Here is a 21,954-nt window from a genome sequence, read left to right as displayed (position 1 = left end):
TCCCCTCTATCACCCTACATGTCTAAACACCAGGGTCTGTTTTATATACCCTCCCTCTTTCCTTCTCCCCCTCTTTCTCCCTCTCTCCTTCTCCTCCTCCCTCTCCTTCTCCTCCTCTCTCTCCTTCTCCTCCTCCCTCTCTTTCTCCCTCTCTCCTTCTCCTCCTCCCTCTCCTTCTCCTCCTCCCTCTCTCCTTCTCCTCCTCCCTCTCCTTCTCCTCCTCTCTCTCCTTCTCCTCCTCCCTCTGCTCCTCTCTCCTCCCTCTCCTCCTCTCTCCTCTCTCTTTTTTCTCCCCTCTCTCCCCTCTCTCCCTCCTCTAGGTGTTCTCTATCACCCAACATGTCTTTAAACACCACCAGGGTTTGTTTTATATACCCTCCCTCTCTCCTTCTTCCCCTCTCCTTCTCCCTCTCCTTCTCCTCCTCTCTCCCTTCTCCTCCTCTCTCTCCCCTCTCTCCTCCCCTCCCTCTCTTTCCTCCATCCTCTTGTTCTCCCTGATCCTCCAGTCCCTTCTCCTCTCCCCCTCTCCTTCTCCTTCCATCCTCTCTCTTTATCCATCCTCCTCCCTCCCTCTCTTCAACTCTCCCAACCACTGACAGCTCACGGCTCAATAACTCTATGGATCCCTCTCTTTATCCATCCTCTAACAGTATGGATCATAGACTGACAGTCCCATAGACTGATCTTTATGGTTCCATTCTGTTCTGATAAAATCAATAACAGTATGGATCAAGACTGACAGCTCACGGCTCAATAACAGTATGGATCATAGACTGACAGCTCAATAACAGTATGGATCATAGACTGACAGATCAATAACAGTATGGATCATAGACTGACAGATCAATAACAGTATGGATCATAGACTGACAGCTCAATAACAGTATGGATCATAGACTGACAGCTCAATAACAGTATGGATCATAGACTGACAGATCAATAACAGTATGGATCATAGACTGACAGATCAATAACAGTATGGATCATAGACTGACAGATCAATAACAGTATGGATCATATACTGACAGCTCAATAACAGTATGGATCATAGACTGACAGATCAATAACAGTATGGATCATAGACTGACAGATCAATAACAGTATGGATCATAGACTGGATGGTGTGGAAGCACACATTCTCCCACTATGCTGTGAGGCATCAGAATAAGTGGATACGCTGCTGGCTATCTGTATCACTTTTAATCATGTGAGAGGGTGTGAGTGTGTGTGTGAGTGTGCGAGAGGTGTGTGTGAGTGTGTGAGTGTGTGTGTGAGTGTGTGCATATATCTCTTCAAGTGTGTATATCTGTGTCGTTCACTGGTTTGAGTACTCCAGCGCTAGCGTCTCTCTGTCATCGACTGGCATGGACGTGTGTGTGTGCGCGAGCGTGTGTGTGTGTGTGTGTGTCTATCTCTGCAAGTCTCTCTGTCATCGGCTGGCCAACCAAATCAGCAATTACCTGCAAACCACGCCACGCCACGCAGCCCAGCCATCACTCAATGGACCTGGCCAACCACCAAATAACAGCGGACACACACTCTCTTCCCTCACACACTATCTTTCTAGCAGAACTATCTGTGCCTGGCCTGTGAAAGGTAGAGCATGTTGAATATTAAGTAGATCCCCGAGGAAGGAAAATAGGAGAGAGGAATGGAGAGAGGGCAGGAGGAGAGATTGGAGAGGAGAGAGTGGAGAGGGTGGAGAGGAGAGATTGGAGAGAGTGGAGAGGAGAGGGTGGAGAGAGTGGAGAGGTTGGAGAGGAGAGGGTGGAGAGGAGAGAGTGGAGAGGGTGGAGAGGAGAGGGTGGAGAGGAGAGGGTGGAGAGATTAGAGAGTGGAGAGGAGAGGGTGGAGAGAGTGGAGAGGGTGGAGAGGTTGGAGAGGAGGATAAGTCACACCTCTCCAGGACCATAGTCTGCCTTGTCCCACCTCTCCAGGACCATGGTCTGGCTTGTCCCACCTCTCCAGGACCATAGTCTGCCTTATCCCACCTCTCCAGGACCATAGTCTGCCTTGTCCCACCTCTCCAGGACCATGGTCTGGCTTGTCCCACCTCTCCAGGACCATAGTCTGCCTTATCCCACCTCTCCAGGACCATGGTCTGCCTTATCCCACCTCTCCAGGACCATGGTCTGCCTTGTCCCACCTCTCCAGGACCATAGTCTGCCTTATCCCACCTCTTCAGGACCATAGTCTGCCTTATCCCACCTCTCCAGGACCATGGTCTGCCTTGTCCCACCTCTCCAGGACCATGGTCTGGCTTGTCCCACCTCTCCAGGACCATGGTCTGGCTTGTCCCACCTCTCCAGGACCATGGTCTGCCTTGTCCCACCTCTCCAGGACCATGGTCTGGCTTGTCCCACCTCTCCAGGACCATGGTCTGCCTTGTCCCACCTCTCCAGGACCATGGTCTGCCTTGTCCCACCTCTCCACCTCTCCAGGACCATGGTATGGCATGTCCCACCTCTCCAGGACCATGGTCTGGCTTGTCCCACCTCTCCAGGACCATGGTCTGGCTTGTCCCACCTCTCCAGGACCATCGTCTGCCTTGTCCCACCTCTCCAGGACCATGGTCTGCCTTGTCCCACCTCTCCACCTCTCCAGGACCATGGTCTGCCTTGTCCCACTCTCCACCTCTCCAGGACCATGGTCTGCCTTGTCCCACCTCTCCAGGACCATGGTCTGCCTTGTCCCACCTCTCCAGGACCATGGTCTGCCTTGTCCCACCTCTCCACCTCTCCAGGACCATGGTCTGCATTGTCCCACCTCTCCAGGACCATTGTCTGCCTCCTCCCACCTCTCATACTCTGCTGCTCATGCACTCAATTCAGGTTTATAGGTTTAATGAGAATTGATGTAAAATATATCACTAGCCACTTTAAACAATGCTACTTAATATAATGTTTATATACCCTACATTACTCATCTCATATGTATATACTGTACTCTATATCATTTACTGCATCTTTATGTAATACATGTATCACTAGCCACTTTAACTATGCCACTTTGTTTACATACTCATCTCATATGTATATACTGTACTCGATACCATCTACTGCATCTTGCCTATGCTGCTCTGTACCATCACTCATTCATATATCCTTATGTACATATTCTTTATCCCTTTACACTTGTGTGTATAAGGTAGTAGTTTTGGAATTGTTAGGTTAGATTACTCGTTGGTTATTACTGCATTGTCGGAACTAGAAGCACAAGCATTTCGCTACACTCGCATTAACATCTGCTAACCATGTGTATGTGACAAATACATTTGATTTGATTGCAAAGGATTCATCCTCTCACAGTGCATAGCCTGCAAATGGCCATGAAACTCCTATTGTGCTCTTAGAAAACAACGACTGTATGTTATTGTATCATGACGTTTTATGTCAATTATGTTTTATAGATTACTATGCTTTCATTTTAACATTTGTATTCCTTATCCCCATGTGACCACGTGTTGTGACCATGTGACTACGTGTTGTGACCATGTGACCGTGTTGTGACCATGTGACCACGTGTTGTGACCATGTGACTACGTGTTGTGACCATGTGACTGACTGTGTGACCATGTGACCATGTGTGACCATGTGTTGTGACCATGTGACCACGTGTTGTGACCATGTGACCACGTGTTGTGACCATGTGACTACGTGTTGTGACCATGTGACTACGTGTTGTGACCATGTGACTACGTGTTGTGACCATGTGACCACGTGTTGTGACCATGTGTTGACCATGTGACCACGTGTTGTGACCATGTGACTACGTGTTGTGACCATGTGACTACGTGTTGTGACCATGTGACCACGTGTTGTGACCATGTGACCACGTGTTGTGACCATGTGTTGTGACCATGTGACCACGTGTTGTGACCATGTGACCATGTGTGACCATGTGACCACGTGTTGTGACCATGTGTTGTGACCATGTGACCATGTGTTGACCATGTGACCATGTGACTACGTGTTGTGACCATGTGACCACGTGTTGTGACCATGTGATTGTGACCATGTGTGACCATGTGACCACGTGTTGTGACCATGTGTTGTGACCATGTGTTGTGACCATGTGACCACGTGTTGTGACCATGTGTTGTGACCATGTGACTTGTGACCATGTGACTGTGTTGTGACCATGTGTGTGTGACCATGTGTTGTGTTGTGACCATGTGTTGTGACCATGTGTTGTGACCATGTGACCATGTGTGACCATGTGTTGTGACCATGTGTTGTGACCATGTGTTGTGACCATGTTGTGACCACGTGTTGTGACCATGTGTTGTGACCATGTGACCATGTGTTGTGACCATGTGTTGTGACCATGTGTTGTGACCATGTGTTGTGACCATGTGCTCTGACCACTTGTTGTGACCATGTGATCATGTGACCACGTGTTGTGACCATGTGACCACGTGTTGTGACCATGTGACCATGTGTTGTGACCATGTGGAAAATGCACTTAGAACAATGTAATAAAATGTAAAGTTCAGAGCAGCTTTGTCAGGTGTCTTTGTCAGGTGTCTGACTGCATTACCTGTTGCTTCCCTCTCCAAATACAGAAATACAGGCTGGCTGGTATGTGGCAGACAAGAGCAATCAACCCCTAACCAGGATGTGCTCCTACTCTCTTGCTCCTGTTCAGCTATGCATGTCTGTCTACTCCACAACACGCGCACGCACACACACACATGTTGCACACACAAATACACACTCCCCCCTCCTCCCTACACACACCTGCCCAGTCCCTTCCACCAGCTAATTACAATTGATTTAATATGGATCAGGTTGCTTATCAGGTGGGGAAATAAATTACCATGGCCGATGCAGAGGTGCAGGCAGGTCAACATTGAATGGAGAAATCAATTTGCATTGATTGTCAAAAGGTTCATTTTTCACAAAGAGGACACAGTGAAAGGGATTAAACTTGGGTTTCGGCTCGACAACTTTGATACCACACAATAGTGGTGCTTTTCAGCCGGTACCAGTACCTGGATAACGTAGCTACTAGCCAGCAGGGTTTTAATCCTCCATGTCAGTCAGCAGGGCTAGATATCAAACCAGGGTGCTGATAATGGTATTCAGGCCTAGTATGGGTGTTAGATAGCACTGATCAGACAGCATCAGTCCAGATCTCCTCGCTGAGGAGGCTCCTCCTAGTAACCACCTAGCAACCTGTGGTTAGGATCCTGACTGAGGAGGCTCCTCCTAGTTACCACCTAGCAACCTGTGGTTAGGATCCTGACTGAGGAGGCTCCCCCTAGTAACCACCTAGCAACCTGTGGTTAGGATCCTGATTGAGGAGGCTCCTCCTAGTAACCACCTAGCAACCTGTGGTTAGGATCCTGACTGAGGAGGCTCCTCCTAGTAACCACCTAGCAACCTGTGGTTAGGATCCTGACTGAGGAGGTTCCTCCTAGTTACCACCTAGCAACCTGTGGTTAGGATCCTGACTGAGGAGGCTCCTCCTAGTAACCACCTAGCAACCTGTGGTTAGGATCCTGACTGAGGAGGCTCCTCCTAGTAACCACCTAGCAACCTGTGGTTAGGATCCTGACTGAGGAGGCTCCCCCTAGTAACCACCTAGCAACCTGTGGTTAGGATCCTGACTGAGGAGGTTCCTCCTAGTTACCACCTAGCAACCTGTGGTTAGGATCCTGACTGAGGAGGATCCTCCTAGTAACCACCTAGCAACCTGTGGTTAGGATCCTGACTGAGGAGGCTCCTCCTAGTAACCACCTAGCAACCTGTGGTTAGGATCCTGACTAAGGAGGTTCCTCCTAGTTACCACCTAGCAACCTGTGGTTAGGATCCTGACTGAGGAGGTTCCTCCTAGTTACCACCTAGCAACCTGTGGTTAGTATCCTGACTGAGGAGGTTCCTCCTAGTTACCACCTAGCAACCTGTGGTTAGGATCCTGACTGAGGAGGCTCCTCCTAGTAACCACCTAGCAACCTGTGGTTAGGATCCTGACTAAGGAGGTTCCTCCTAGTTACCACCTAGCAACCTGTGGTTAGGATCCTGACTGAGGAGGTTCCTCCTAGTTACCACCTAGCAACCTGTGGTTAGTATCCTGACTGAGGAGGTTCCTCCTAGTTACCACCTAGCAACCTGTGGTTAGGATCCTGACTGAGGAGGATCCTCCTAGTAACCACCTAGCAACCTGTGGTTAGGATCCTGACTGAGGAGGTTCCTCCTAGTTACCACCTAGCAACCTGTGGTTAGGATCCTGACTGCAAGGAAGCACTATTATTCAGAGCAGGAGAGAAATGTGTTGAATCCAAACTAATGGAATAATAGACAGTGTACCAGTAGATCGCAGTAAAATCACCACCCATAAAGGTACAGGCAATGTATTTGAAGTATTTCTCCCCATTTCCACTTTCCTACTTAAACATACCCCCCCCCCTCTCTAATCGTCTCCTCCCCCTCTCTAATCGTCTCTCCCCCTCTCTAATCCTCTCCTCCCCCTCTCTAATCGTCTCCTCCCCCTCTCTAATCGTCTCCCCCCTCTCTAATCCTCCCCCCCTCTCTAATCGTCTCTCCCCCCCTCTAATCATCTCTCCCCCTCTCTAATCGTCTCCTCCCCCTCTCTAATCGTTTCCCCCTCTCTAATCGTCTCCTCCCCCTCTCTAATCGTCTCCCCCTCTCTAATCGTCTCCCCCCCTCTCTAATCGTCTCCTCCCCCTCTCTAATTGTCTCCTCCCCCTCTCTCGTCTCCTCCCCCTCTCTAATCGTCTCCTCCCCCTCTCTAAACGTCTCTCCCCCCTCTCTAATTGTCTCCCCCCTCTCTAATCGTCCCCCCCCTCTCTAATCGTCTCTCCCCCTCTCTAATCGTCTCTCCCCCTCTCTAATCGTCTCTTCCCCCCTCTCTAATCGTCTCTTCCCCCCCTCTCTAATCGTCTCCCCCCTCTCTAATCGTCTCCCCCTCTAATCCTCTCCCCCCTCTAATCGTCTCTTCCCTCCCCCTCTCTAATCGTCTCTGCCCCCTCTCTAATCATCTCTTCCCCCTCTCTAATCGTCTTTCCCCCCCTCTCTAATCGTCTTCCCCACCCCCACCCCTCTCTAATCGTCTCCCCCCTCTCTAATCGTCCCCCCCTCCCCACCGGCTCAACCCCCTGGCCTAACTTCCCCGTCATAAGAGCGTCTTCTAAATGACCGAAGGGTAAATGTCTTACCCTCGATGGCCATCATGGCTCTCAGCTCTCTGTTGAGCAGCTCAAAGCGTCGCTCCAGATCGTGCTCCTTCTCCCTGTGGCAGTAAGTTGGAACAAAGTTCATCAATATGTTAATGACTAAATCATTAAGCACTTAGAAGAAGTCTGCAATAAACATCGATTCAGCCAGTCGGCTGGACCTTCTCCCTTCTCTTCACACATTAATCTACTGCAAATATCTGATACACAAACATACCCCGACCCGGGGCCCTGCCTGGGCTGGTCTGGTAAAACCCTGTGTGTGGGTGAGAGAGAGAGAGAGAGAGAGAGTGGAGAGAAAGAGAGGGAGAGAAAGAAATGGAGGGAGGGAAAGAGAAAGAGGGAGGGACAGAAAGACAGACAGAAGTAGGGGGAAAGAAAGCGAAGGAGAGAGGTGGAGAGACAGGTAGAGATTGGAGAGACAGGTAGAGAGATGGAGAGACAGGTAGAGAGATGGAGAGACAGGTAGAGAGATGGAGAGAGGGAAAAGGAGAGGGGGACAGGTAGAGAGATGGAGAGACAGGGAAAAGGAGAGGGGGGACAGGTAGAGAGATGGAGAGACAGGAAGAGAGATGGAGAGACAGGTAGAGATGGAGAGACAGGTAGAGAGATGGAGAGACAGGTAGAGAGATGGAGAGACAGGTAGAGATGGAGAGACAGGTAGAGAGATGGAGAGACAGGAAGAGATGGAGAGACAGGTAGAGAGATGGAGAGACAGGTAGAGAGATGGAGAGACAGGGGAAAAGGAGAGGAGAGAGACAGGTAGCGAGATGGAGAGACAGGTAGAGAGATGGAGAGACAGGTAGAGAGATGGAGAGACAGGAAGAGAGATGGAGAGACAGGTAGAGATGGAGAGACAGGTAGAGAGATGGAGAGACAGGAAGAGAGATGGAGAGACAGGATGGAGAGACAGGTATGGAGAGACAGGTAGAGAGATGGAGAGACAGGAAGAGAGATGGAGAGACAGGTAGAGATGGAGAGACAGGTAGAGATGGAGAGACAGGTAGAGAGATGGAGAGACAGGTAGAGAGATGGAGAGACAGGAAAGGAGAGATGGAGAGACAGGTAGAGAGATGGAGAGACAGGTAGAGAGATGGAGAGACAGGTAGAGAGATGGAGAGACAGGTAGAGAGATGGAGAGACAGGTAGAGAGATGGAGAGACAGGTAGAGAGATGGAGAGACAGGAAGAGAGATGGAGAGACAGGTAGAGAGATGGAGAGACAGGTAGAGAGATGGAGAGACAGGTAGAGAGATGGAGAGACAGGTAGAGAGATGGAGAGACAGGTAGAGAGATGGAGAGACAGGTAGAGAGATGGAGAGACAGGTAGGGGGAATGATGGAGGGGGTAGACAGGGGGTAGACAGGTAGGGGGAGATGGAGAGACAGGTAGACAGGTAGGGCAGTAGATGGAGGGGACAATGTAGACAGGTAGGAGATGGGTAGACAGGTAGAGAGATGGAGAGACAGGTAGACAGGTAGAGATGGAGGGGGTAGACAGGTAGAGAGGGCGGTGGGGGTAGAGACAGGTAGGAGATGGAGAGACAGGTAGAGAGATGGGACAGTGAAAAGGACAGGAGATGGAACCAAACAAGAACAGAAGGTATGAGTGTGTCTGGGCGGTAGGGGGTAATGTCTGGGCGGTAGGGGGTAATGTATGGGCGGTAGGGGGTAATGTATGGGCGGTAGGGGGTAATGTATGGGGGTAGGGGGGGTAATGTATGGGCTAATGTATGGGGGTAGGGGGTAATGTATGGGCGGTAGGGGGTAATGTCTGGGCGGTAGGGGGGGTAATGTATGGGCGGTAGGGGGTAATGTATGGGCGGTAGGGGGTAATGTATGGGCGGTAGGGGGTAATGTATGGGCGGTAGGGGGTAATGTATGGGCGGTAGGGGGTAATGTATGGGCGGTAGGGGGTAATGTATGGGCGGTAGGGGGGTAATGTCTGGGCGGTAGGGGGTAATGTCTGGGCGGTAGGAAGGGGGTAATGTCTGGGCGGTAGGGGGGTAATGTCTGGGTGGTAGAGTGGGTAATGTCTGGGTGGTAGAGTGGGTAATGTCTGGGTGGTAGAGTGGGTAATGTCTGGGTGTAGGGTGGGGGTAATGTCTGGGTGGTAGAGTGGGTAATGTCTGGGGGGTAGAGTGGGTAATGTCTGGGCGGTGGGTAATGAGTGGGTAATGTCTGGGTGGTAGAGTGGGTAATGTCTGGGCGGTAGAGTGGGTAATGTCTGGGTGGTAGAGTGGGTAATGTCTGGGTGGTAGAGTGGGTAATGTCTGGGTGGTAGAGTGGGTAATGTCTGGGTGGTAGAGTGGGTAATGTCTGGGCGGTAGGGCTACAAATTTAATTCCCCTTCTTTCAGATGGTTTAGAAAACGAGCTAATTTTCCCCATAATAGAATTTGTCCTTCAGAGGCGCTTTTCTGCCACAAAGAGAGAAATGAAAGAGGTAGTAATCAGACCCTCTATCAATTGGCCACTTTAAACACCCTCCCAACTCTCTCCCTCCCTCCCTCTCTCTCCCCCCCTCTCTCTCTCACACCATATAATGTGATTATATGAATACTTCAGTCTCTTGTTCTCTCTGGCCCTTTGAAATCCTGCGAGGGAGGAAGGAATGCAAAGGAAAGAGGGAGAGAGAATGAAAAGGAAAGAGAGAGAGAGAATGAAAAGGAGAGCAGTGTTTCCACCTGTCCACCTAGTGGCTGAGTGACCGCACAAAGCCTGTGTCACAAATGGCACTACTTTTGTCCAGGACCCACACAGAATCCCATAGGGCCCTGGTCTAAAAAGTAGTGCGCTACATAGGGAATAGGGTCCTGGTCTAAAAGTAGTGCACTACATAGGGAATAGGGTCCTGGTCTAAAAGTAGTGCACTACATAGGGAATAGGGTCCTGGTCTAAAAGTAGTGCACTACATAGGGAATAGGGTGCCATTTGGAAATGTAGCTAAAGAGCAAGGCGTTGTGATGCAACGTTGTGATGATCGCGGGGTTCTTATTGGTTTAATGCTGACATGTGAATGCCAGGAATAAACAGAACCAGAATGGATTATGGTAAAGCAGGTGTGTGATGATTGGTTTAAAAATACATGTCTGTGTTTTGGGAACTGGGAACACACAGAGAATACTATGTCTGTGTATTGGGAACTGGGAACACATAGAGAGAATACTATGTCTGTGTATTGGGAACTGGGAACACACAGAGAATACTATGTCTGTTTATTGGGAACACAGAGAGAATACTATGTCTGTGTATTGGGAACTGGGAACACACAGAGAATACTATGTCTGTGTACTGGGAACACAGAGAGAATACTATGTCTGTTTATTGGGAACACAGAGAGAGAATACTATGTCTGTGTATTGGGAACTGGGAACACAAAGAGAGAATACTATGTCTGTGTATTGGGAACTGGGAACACACAGAGAGAATACTATGTCTGTTTATTGGGAACTGGGAACACACAGAGAGAATACTATGTCTGTGTATTGGGAACTGGGAACACACAGAGAGAATACTATGTCTGTGTATTGGGAACTGGGAACACAGAGAGAGAATAATATGTCTGTGAACTGGGAACACAGAGAGAATACAATGTCTGTGTATTGGGAACACAGAGAGAATACTATGTCTGTGTATTGGGAACACAGAGAGAATACTATGTCTGTGTATTGGGAACTGGGAACACACAGAGAGAATACTATGTCTGTGTATTGGGAACTGGGAACACACAGAGAGAATACTATGTCTGTGTATTGGGAACTGGGAACACAGAGAGAATACTATGTCTGTGTATTGGGAACACAGAGAGAATACTATGTCTGTGTATTGGGAACACAGAGAGAATACGATGTATGTTTATTGGGAACACAGAGAGAGAATACTATGTCTGTGTATTGGGAACACAGAGAGAATACTATGTCTGTGTATTGGGAACTGGGAACACACAGAGAGAATACTATGTCTGTGTATTGGGAACTGGGAACACAGAGAGAATACTATGTCTGTGTATTGGGAACTGAGAACACAGAGAGAATACTATGTCTGTGTATTGGGAACTGGGAACACAGAACTGGGAACACAGAGAGAATACTATGTCTGTGTATTGGGAACTACTATGTCTGTGAAACACACAGAGAGAATACTATGTCTGTGTATTGGGAACTGGGAACACAGAGAGAGAATACTATGTCTGTGTATGGGAACTGGGAACACAGAGAGAATACTATGTCTGTGTATTGGGAACTGGGAACACAGAGAGAATACTATGTCTGTGTATTGGGAACTGGGAACACAGAGAGAATACTATGTCTGTGTATTGGGAACACAGAGAGAATACTATGTCTGTGTATTGGGAAACACAGAGAACTGTCTGGAACACACAGAGAGAATACTATGTCTGTGTATTGGGAACTGGGAACACAGAGAGAATACTATGTCTGTGTATTGGGAACTGGGAACACAGAGAGAATACTATGTCTGTGTATTGGGAACTGGGAACACAGAGAGAATACTATGTCTGTGTATTGGGAACTGGGAACACAGAGAGAATACTATGTCTGTGTATTGGGAACTGGGAACACAGAGAGAGAATACTATGTCTGTGAACTGGGAACACAGAGAGAATACTATGTCTGTTTATTGGGAACTGGGAACACAGAGAGAATACTATGTCTGTGAACTGGGAACACAGAGAGAATACTATGTCTGTGAACTGGGAACACAGAGAGAGAGTATTGGGAACTGGGAACACACAGAGAGAACTATGTCTGTGTATTGGGAACTGGGAACACAGAGAGAATACTATGTCTGTGTATTGGGAACTGGGAACACACAGAGAATACTATGTCTGTGTATTGGATAGTCAGACACAATGGAGAGTGAGAGAGAAAGAGATTAGTGTTAGGGGACCTTATGGTAGAGAGAGTTAGGGGACTTCGAAGGGGTTAGGGGAACTTACAGTCGAGGGGGTTAGGGGACCTTACGGTAGAGATGGTTAGGGGACCTTACGGTAGAGATGGTTAGGGGACCTTACGGTAGAGATGGTTAGGGGACCTTACGGTAGAGATGGTTAGGGGACCTTACGGTAGAGATGGTTAGGGAACTTACGGTAGAGAGGGTTAGGGGACCTTACAGTAGAGGGGTTAGGGAACTTACAGTAGAGGGGGTTAGGGAACTTACGGTAGAGGGGGTTGTGGGAACTTACGGTCGAGGGGATTGGGGAATTTACGGTCGAGGGGATTCGGGGAACTTACGGTCGAGGGGGTTAGGGGAACTTACGGTCGAGGGGGTTAGGGGAACTTACGGTCGAGGGGATTGGGGGAATTTACGGTCGAGGGGATTCGGGAACTTACGGTCGAGGGGGTTAGGGGACCTTACTGTAGAGGGGGTTAGGGAACTTACAGTAGAGATGGTTAGGGGACCTTACAGCCGAGGCGGTTAGGGGACCTTACAGCCGAGGCGGTTAGGGGACCTTACAGTCGAGGGGGTTAGGGGACCTTACAGTCGAGGGGGTTGGGGAACTTACGGTAGAGGGGGTTGGGGAACTTACGGTAGAGGGTGTTAGGGGAACTTACAGTCGAGGGGTTAGGGGAACTTACAGTCGAGGGGGTTGGGGAACTTACGGTAGAGGGGGTTAGGGGAACTTACAGTCGAGGGGGTTAGGGGACCTTACGGTAGAGAGAGTTAGGGGACTTACAGTAGAGAGTTAGGGGACTTACAGTAGAGAGTTAGGGGACTTACAGTAGAGAGAGTTATGGGACTTACAGTAGAGAGTTAGGGACTTACAGTAGAGAGTTAGGGGACTTACAGTAGAGAGTTAGGGGACTTACAGTAGAGAGAGTTAGGGGACTTACAGTAGAGAGAGTCAGGGAGACTTACAGTAGAGAGAGTCAGGGGACTTACAGTAGAGAGAGTCAGTTAGAGAGAGTCAGGGGACTTACAGTAGAGAGAGTCAGGGGACTTACAGTAGAGAGAGTCAGGGGACTTACAGTAGAGAGAGTCAGGGGACTTACAGTAGAGAGTCAGGGGACTTACAGTAGGACTTACAGTAGAGAGAGTCAGGGGACTTACAGTAGAGAGAGTCAGGGGACTTACAGTAGAGAGAGTCAGGGGACTTACAGTAGAGAGAGTCAGGGGACTTACAGTAGAGAGAGTTAGGGGACTTACAGTAGAGAGAGTTAGGGGACTTACAGTAGAGAGAGTTAGGGGACTTACAGTAGAGAGAGTTAGGGGACTTACAGTAGAGAGAGTTAGGGGACTTACAGTAAAGAGTGTCAGGGGACTTACAGTAGAGAGTGTCAGGGGACTTACAGTAGAGAGAGTTAGGGGACTTACAGTAGAGAGAGTTAGGGGACTTACAGTAGAGAGAGTCAGGGGACTTACAGTAGAGAGAGTTAGGGGACTTACAGTAGAGAGAGTCAGGAGACTTACAGTAGAGAGAGTTAGGGGACTTACAGTAGAGAGAGTTAGGGGACTTACAGTAGAGAGAGTTAGGGGACTTACAGTAGAGAGAGTTGGTTCTGTCTCCTGATCAGAGCGTTCTTCTTGTTGACCAACATGAACCACTCCTGCATCATGGCCTCCTCCTCTTCCTTACTGTTCCCTGGAACACAACAGATCAATTAAACACATGGGACAACCCACAACAAATGTATTACATAACAACCACATCACCTAACAACCACCTAACAACCACATAACATAACCACCTAACCACATAACGTAACCACCTAACAACCACATCACCTAACAACCATATAACCACCTAACATAACCACCTAACAACCACATCACCTAAACACCACATAACCACCTAACAACCACATCACCTAACAACCACATCACCTAACAACCACATAACCACCTAACAACCACATAACATAACCACCTAACAACAACATCACCTAACAACCATATAACCACCTAACATAACCACCTAACAACCACATCACTTAACAACTACCTAACAACCACATAACCACCTAACAGCCACATAACATAACCACCTAAACACATAACATAACCACCTAACAACCGCATCACCTAACAACCATATAACTACCTAACATAACCACCTAACATAACCACTTAACAACCACATCACCTAACAACCACATAACCACCTAACAACCACATAACATAACCACCTAACAACCATATAACATAACCACCACATAACATAACCACCACATAACATAACCACCTAACAACCACATAACATAACCACATAACATAACTACCTAACAACCACATAACATAACTACCTAACAACCACATAACATAACCACCTAACAATTACCTAACAACCACATAACATAACTACCTAACAACCACATAACATAACCACCTAACAACCACAGCAACTGCAGATATATGTACTTTACATGATGAGGTATGATGCTACACACACCTCACGCTCACCTCACACACACACCTCACGCTCACCTCACACACACACACACCTCACGCTCACCTCTCACACACACACACACACCCCCCCTCTCGCACACACACACTCACCTCTCACACACACACACCCCCTCTCGCACACACACGCTCACCTCTCACACACACACACACCCCTCTCGCACACACACACTCACCTCTCACACACACACACCCCCTCTCACACACACCTCTCTCACACACACCTCTCTCACACACACCTCTCTCACACACCTCTCTCTCACACACCTCTCTCTCACCCACATCTCTCACACACACCTGTCTCTCACACACCTCTCTCTCTCTCACACACCTCTCTCTCACACCTCTCTATCACACACACCTCTCTCTCACATTGCCACCTCAAGCCAGAAAAGAGGGATTGTTCCTCTGCCTGTGAAGGACATAAGAACCAGTGTCCTGTGTGTATCTGTGTCTGACGTGTGGCTCGGCCCAGACCAGACGTAGCTATGCCATTTCATTTAACAGACAAAAAAAGACCACGACGAGGGGATTTAAGAACAGGCTCCGTGGATTACTGTAGTCAACTTTGAAATGGACGACACAGGGGGCTGCATCCCAGATAGCACCCTATTCCCTACATAGTGCACTTCTTTTCACCAGATCCCCCATAGGGAATAGGGTGCCGTTTAGAGCGAGTCGGTAGCTCTGAGGGGATAAAGGCAGATTCCTCTGGCAGGTCATTGTGACTCCAGACAGTCCAATAAAACAACCACATCATAATGGGAATATTAAGCCTGTGTGACATTGTGACGAGGCGAGGCGGACGGGAAGACGAGAGAGAGGGATTAGAGAATAAACCATTCTCCCTCCAGCCACACAGTCAGAGAGGGGCAGAACGGAGGGGGGTGAGAGAATAAACCATTCTCCCTCCAGCCACACAGTCAGAGAGGGGCAGAACGGAGGGGGTGAGAGAACAAACCATTCTCCCTCCAGCCACACAGTCAGAGAGGGGGCAGAACGGAGGGGGGTGAAGAGAAAGGGTTGAGAGAACAAACTATTCTCCCTCCAGCCACACAGTCAGAGAGGGGCAGAACGGAGGGGGGTGAAGAGAGAGGGATTAGAGAATAAACCATTCTCCCTCCAGCCACACAGTCAGAGAGGGGCAGAACGGAGGGGGTGAGAGAACAAACCATTCTCCCTCCAGCCACACAGTCAGAGAGGGGCAGAACGGAGGGGGTGAGAGAACAAACCATTCTCCCTCCAGCCACACAGTCAGAGAGGGGCAGAACGGAGGGGGTGAAGAGAAAGGGTTGAGAGAACAAACTATTCTCCCTCCAGCCACACAGTCAGAGAGGGGCAGAACGGAAGGGGGGGGGAGAGGGCCATGAAGAGCCACACAGTCAGGGTTGAGAGAACAAACCATTCTCCCTCCAGCCACACAGTCAGAGAGGGGGGAAGAGGGAGGGAGGAAGGATTCTCCCTCCAGCCACACAGTCAGAGAGGTGCAGGACGGAGGAGGGGGCATGAAGAGAGAGGGTTGAGAGAACAAGGATTCTCCCTCCAGCCATGGAGTCAGAGAGGGGCAGGACGGGGAGAAAAGGGAGGAGAAGAGGGAAGGGAGAAGAAAGATGGAAGAGAGAGGGCATGGAGAGGGGAAGGGAGAAGAAAGAAGGAAGAGAGAGATGGAAGGAGATTTGGAGGGAGAGGGGGTTAAAAAAGGGAAGGAGAATGGAAGGAGAGGGGAGAAAGGGAAGAAAGAAGGAAGGAGAGATGGAGGAGGAGGCATGGAGAGGGGAAGGGAGAAGAAAGAAGGAAGGAGAGATGGAAGGAGAGGAGGCAGGAGGCAGAAGAAAGAAGGAAGGAGGAGGGGAAGGGAGAAGAAAGAAGGAAGGAGAGATGGAGGGAGAGGAGGCATGGAGAGGGGAAGGGAGAAGAAAGGAGGAAGGAGAGATGGAGGGAGAGGAGGCATGGAGAGGGGAAGGGAGAAGAAAGAAGGAAGGAGAGATGGAGGGAGAGGAGGCAGGAGAGGAGGGAGAAGAAAGAAGGAGGAGAGATGGAGGGAGAGGAGGCAGGAGAGGGGAAGGGAGAAGAAAGAAGGAAGGAAAGGGAGGAGAGGAGGCAGGAGAAGAAAGGAGGAAGAGATGGAGGGAGAGGAGGCATGAAGGAGAAAGATGGAGGGAGGGAGGCAGGAGGCATGGAGGAAGGAGAGATGGAGGTAGAGGAGGCATGGAGAGGGGAAGGGAGAAGAAATGAGGAAGGAGAGATGGAGGGAAGAGGGGAAGGGAGAAAGAAGGAAGGGAGAGATGGAGGGGGAAGGGAGGAAAGGGAAGGAGAGATGGAGGGAAGGAGGCATGGAGAGGGGAAGGGAGAAGAAATGAGGAAGAAGATGGAGGGAGAGAAGGAAGGGAGATATAAGGTGGAGGGAGAAGGCATGGAGAGGGAGAAGGGAGGAAGGAAATGAGGAAGGAGAGATGGAGGGAGAGGGAAGGGAGAAGAAAGAAGGAGAGATATAAGGTAGGAAGGCATGGAGAGGGAAGGGAGAAGAAATGAGGAAGGAGAGATGGAGGGAGAGGAGGCATGGAGAGGGAAAGGGAGAAGAAGAAAGAAGGAAGGAGAGATGGAGGGAGGGAGGCGTGGAGAAGGGAGAAGAAAGGAAAAAGGAGAGATGGAGGGAGAGGAGGCATGGAGAGGAGGCATGGAGAGGGGAAGGGAGAAGAAAGAAGGAAGGAGAGATGGAGGGAGAGGGGGCATGGAGAGGGGAAGGGAGAAGAAAGGAAGAAGGAGAGATGGAGGGAGAGGAGGCATGGAGAGGGGAAGGGAGAAGAAAGAAGGCAGGAGGGATGGAAGGTGGTCCAGGGGGCCACACGGCTGTTTGTGTCCCCCCTCTCCCCAGCCAATAGGATAGAAACTTTGACCCCAAGTCCCCCCTGACTCTTACAGGGCAGTGTAACCTCTCTCTATTCTAAAAGCAGAAGATTTGACCCCAGGAATCTAGAACTGGAACCTTTAGAAGCTGTGTTGGGAACTCTAGAACCTGTGATAATGAATTGTGTTCAATAGAGAACCTTTACTGCATCATGGAAACAAACAGACAATATACAAACAATATACTAATATAAACTACATCACTGTAATGCTTCTGTTAGAAACCATGAATAGCAAGGAGAGTGAAATCACACCAATGATAGGTACATTTATCTCCTGTACTGTGGCGTACAGTGTGTGTGTGTGTGAGCAGCTGGTTGTGTGTGTGTGTGTAAGCAGCTGGTTGTGTGTGTGTAGCATGGGTATAGCTGTCATGATGAGTTTGGGCCAGCAGCAGGTTCAGCACCGTTGGCCAGCAGGTTTTCATTATTCCTCTCTGCTCTGAATGGAACACTGGCCAAGATCACTATCTTCATCTAACCTGTCTGTAGAGGCTAGCACACAGACAGACAGACAGGACCGCACGACAGACACAGACACACACAGACAGACACAGACACACACACACAGACACACACACACACACACACACATGCACAGACGCCCACACAGACAGACAGACAGACAGACAGACACAGACAGACAGACAGACACAGACACACACAGACAGACAGACAGACACAGACAGACAGACAGACAGACAGACAGACAGACAGACAGACAGACAGACAGACAGACAGACAGACAGACAGACACACACACACACACACACACAGACACACAGACACACAGACACACACACACACACACACACACACACACACACACACACACACACACACACACACACACACACACACACACACACACACACACACACTCTATTCTGTATTAACTGCACTATAATGTCTGTCTGTGGTGAATGAAGAGTTTTCCAGACAAATCAAACATTCATTAATAAGAGGAACAGAAAGGGGCTCTACTCTGACATGTCCTCTGACCAGAGGAGATCACTGTGTTTAGCACAGTGACGTTATACAGCAGGATTTTTATCCTGGATTTTAAACCTGATCCAGAAATGTTAATTTCACCAACAACGAAAGCAACTGTCTGAGGATGGAGCTGAACCATCTGACATCAAAAGAACAGGAGTTTGATGAGAACGATTTAAATAAAGATTAAATCAAGGCATGTCACATGACCACGCAAAACACAGGACCCTGAATATCACACATCTCTATAATACCTGTATCTAATGTCCCTGAGGCAGAACGAAGAGGCAAAACACAGGACCCTAGATATCACACATCTCTATAATACCTGTATCTAATGTCCCTGAGGCAGAACGAAGAGGCAAAACACAGGACCCTAGATATCACACATCTCTATAATACCTGAGGTAAAACACAGGACCCTAGATATCACACATCTCTATAATACCTGTATCTAATGTCCCTGAAGGTAGAACGAAGAGGTGGACCCTCCACATCTCTATAATACCTGTATCTAATGTCCCTGAGGCAGAACGAAGAGGCAAAACACAGGACCCTAGATATCACACATCTCTATAATACCTGTATCTAATGTCCCTGAGGCTGAGGTAGAACGAAGAGGTAAAACACAGGACCCTAGATATCACACATCTCTATAATACCTGTATCTAATGTCCCTGAGGCAGAACGAAGAGGTAAAACACAGGACCCTAGATATCACACATCTCTATAATACCTGTATCTAATGTCCCTGAGGCAGAACGAAGAGGTAAAACACAGGACCCTAGATATCACACATCTCTATAATACCTGTATCTAATGTCCCTGAGGCTGAGGTAGAACGAAGAGGTAAAACACAGGACCCTAGATATCACACATCTCTATAATACCTGTATCTAATGTCCCTGAGGCAGAACGAGGCAAAAAGAAACAAAGACAAACGAAATTAACATCTGAAATGACATGTGACCTTTGGGAAATAATATTTAAAGGGAGAAATCTAACATTCATTTCCTTCCACTGATAATATCCATCCTACTGTAATTGTTAGAATTAAAAGTCTCCACAAAATGATCTATTACGAGGGGAAACAGGAACTATAACTAACACGTAAAACAAGAGGTAAAACACAGGACCCTAGATATCACACATCTCTATAATACCTGTATCTAATGTCCCTGAGGCAGAACGAAGAGGTAAAACACAGGACCCTGTTGAATTAGACTACTGAGGCAAAGAGCTGATTGTCACTACTCTGTGGTTTCGAAAAGAGGACAGCTGGAGTGAGGGAAGAAGGGGGAGGGGAAGAAAGAAAATAAATATATTAAAGCCTGTGATCACAGCAAGCTTTTCTGATTTATTTTCCTCCATTCTCTGTTTCATTCAATACTCACTAATCCAATTTGTCTATCTGACTTTAAAAGTGAGGGAAGGAGGTATGAGAAGGAGGGAAGGAGGTATGAGGAGGAGGAGGAGAGGGTGTGGGTAGATTTAAACTTTTCCTTCGGCCAAGTCCCTTTCTGAACGTTCCAATGTATTTAGGGACGAGCAGCACTCCTCTGTTATTCCCTCCTCCCGACTCCCCTTCCCTAAAACACATGTTTAATGGTCACATACACCGGAGAGATGCACTCGATAGACACCAACAAAAATAAAGAATGAGAGAGAAACAGAAAGAGATCAATAAAGAGATGGGGGGAAAATAAGCAAAAAAAAGAACAAGATGAACATAACTTCCTGTGAGGAAGTAAGAACTCGTTAACGATCCCCGTCACCACGGCGATCTGAATATACATGAGATGAGATCAAGCATGCAACAGGAAACGTTTTAAAAACATTCTGCAACAGAAAACATATATGAGTGTTTCCTATTGGAGAGTCCAGGTAGAGAAGACCTCCCGGTTTCTGTCCATTTTCTTCCGTTTGGTGCCTGATGAACACAACCCAGAGGACTGTGGTGATGTCATCAGAGGGGGATTGTTGTGGGCAAGTAGCAAAGGCTTGATTTAATTACTACGAGTAGTGATCCGAGTGGAGAGAGAGGCAGCGAGAGAGAGAGACAGAGAGATTGAGGGCGAGAGAGGGAGAGAGAGAGAGAGAGAGAGAGAGAGAGAGAGAGAGAGAGAGAGAGAGAGAGAGAGAGAGAGAGAGAGAGAGAGAGAGAGAGAGAGAGAGAGAGAGAGAGAGGAGAGAGAGAGAGAGAGAGAGAGAGAGAGAGAGAGAGAGAGAGAGAGAGAGAGAGAGAGAGAGAGAGAGAGAGAGAGAGAGAGAGAGAGAGAGAGAGAGAGAGAGAGAGAGAGAGAGAGAGAGAGAGAGAGAGAGAGAGAGAGAGAGAGAGAGAGAGAGAGAGAGAGAGAGAGAGAGAGAGAGAGAGAGGAGAGAGAGAGAGGAGAGAGAGAGGGGAGAGAGACAGAGAGAGAGGGAGAGGAGAGAGAGAGAGAGAGAGAGAGAGAGAGAGACAGAGAGAGAGGGAGAGGAGAGAGAGACAGAGAGAGAGAGAGAGAGAGAGAGAGAGAGAATCCTAAACAACCAACAGAGGAGCTTTGGTCACTTCATCTACATTAGAAGGTGCTGGGGCCTATTGTGTTGGGAAGGGGGCTGTCGCTAGTGGTGAAAATGGAGAGTCAACCTGATTAACCTCTGTCTCTCAAACTCTTATTCTCTCTATTTTTTCCATTCATCTTCTGAGTCTGCTTTCCCTCTCTAACACCCGAAAGTCAGAAATACAAACAAGCAATTCCATGTTATGTTGCAGTCGCCTAGCTAGTCCATTTCACGTCATTACAAAAGATGAGGACAGAGGCCCTAAAAGGCAAAGCTAAATGATCTTGCCCCCCTTCTCTGAAAACATACACAGAACATACACCACTAGAATATCACCAAAATGAACCCCTCTCGATGTTCTTTCTATCCGACTTCCATTTCCCTCAGCGCTCCATTCATCCTTCTCCTGGAGGAGCTCCCGCTGCCGAGGGCTTTCTGTGGTGGCTGAAGGCTCCCCCCCCCCCTCGTTCAATGGCACAATGGCCCTGAGAATGGAGCTAGAGACCTGCTTTACTGAACCTGGATATAACAGGTCTGTGAATAGGACACATTAACCAATTCACTCTTTCCTTTCTCCCCCTCCTTCCCTCCTCGTCTAAAAGAGAGTGAAGAAACCGCCCCTCGCAGATTTCAATGGCTACCTTCTATTGGTGTCATTTGTCAGTGAATGCTTGCTATACAGCTTAGAGTAAGAACCAGGGAAGAAGGAGGGAGGAGGGAGGGAGGAGGGAGGAGAGAGGGAGGGAGAGGAGAGGAGAGGAGAGGGAGAGGGAGGGAGGGAGGGAGGGAGAGGAGAGAGGGAGGGAGAGAGGAGAGAGGGAGGGTGGAGAGGAGAGGAAAGGAGGGTAGGGGAGAAGAGAGGAGAGGAGAAGAGAGGAGAAGAGAAGG

General features: G+C 48.7%; 1 protein-coding gene across 1 annotated transcript in view; it reads right to left on the bottom strand.

The window, feature by feature from the left end:
• Positions 1 to 21,954, bottom strand: part of ehbp1 (EH domain binding protein 1) — a gene marked incomplete at its 5' end in the record, with an annotated part of 277,887 nt that overhangs the window by 14,871 nt on the left and 241,062 nt on the right. The window contains 2 exons of the mRNA XM_042317637.1: positions 7,181 to 7,254; positions 13,700 to 13,799. Coding sequence (XP_042173571.1) covers positions 7,181 to 7,254; positions 13,700 to 13,799 — 174 coding nt within the window. The remainder of the gene's footprint in view (positions 1 to 7,180; positions 7,255 to 13,699; positions 13,800 to 21,954) is intronic.

Source organism: Oncorhynchus tshawytscha, unplaced genomic scaffold (genome assembly GCF_018296145.1).
Source record: "Oncorhynchus tshawytscha isolate Ot180627B unplaced genomic scaffold, Otsh_v2.0 Un_contig_1390_pilon_pilon, whole genome shotgun sequence".
In the NCBI taxonomy this organism is placed as follows: Eukaryota; Metazoa; Chordata; class Actinopteri; order Salmoniformes; family Salmonidae; genus Oncorhynchus; species Oncorhynchus tshawytscha.
The sequence above is the reverse complement of the archived record's forward strand: the minus strand, read 5'-3'. Positions and strand labels throughout refer to the sequence as shown.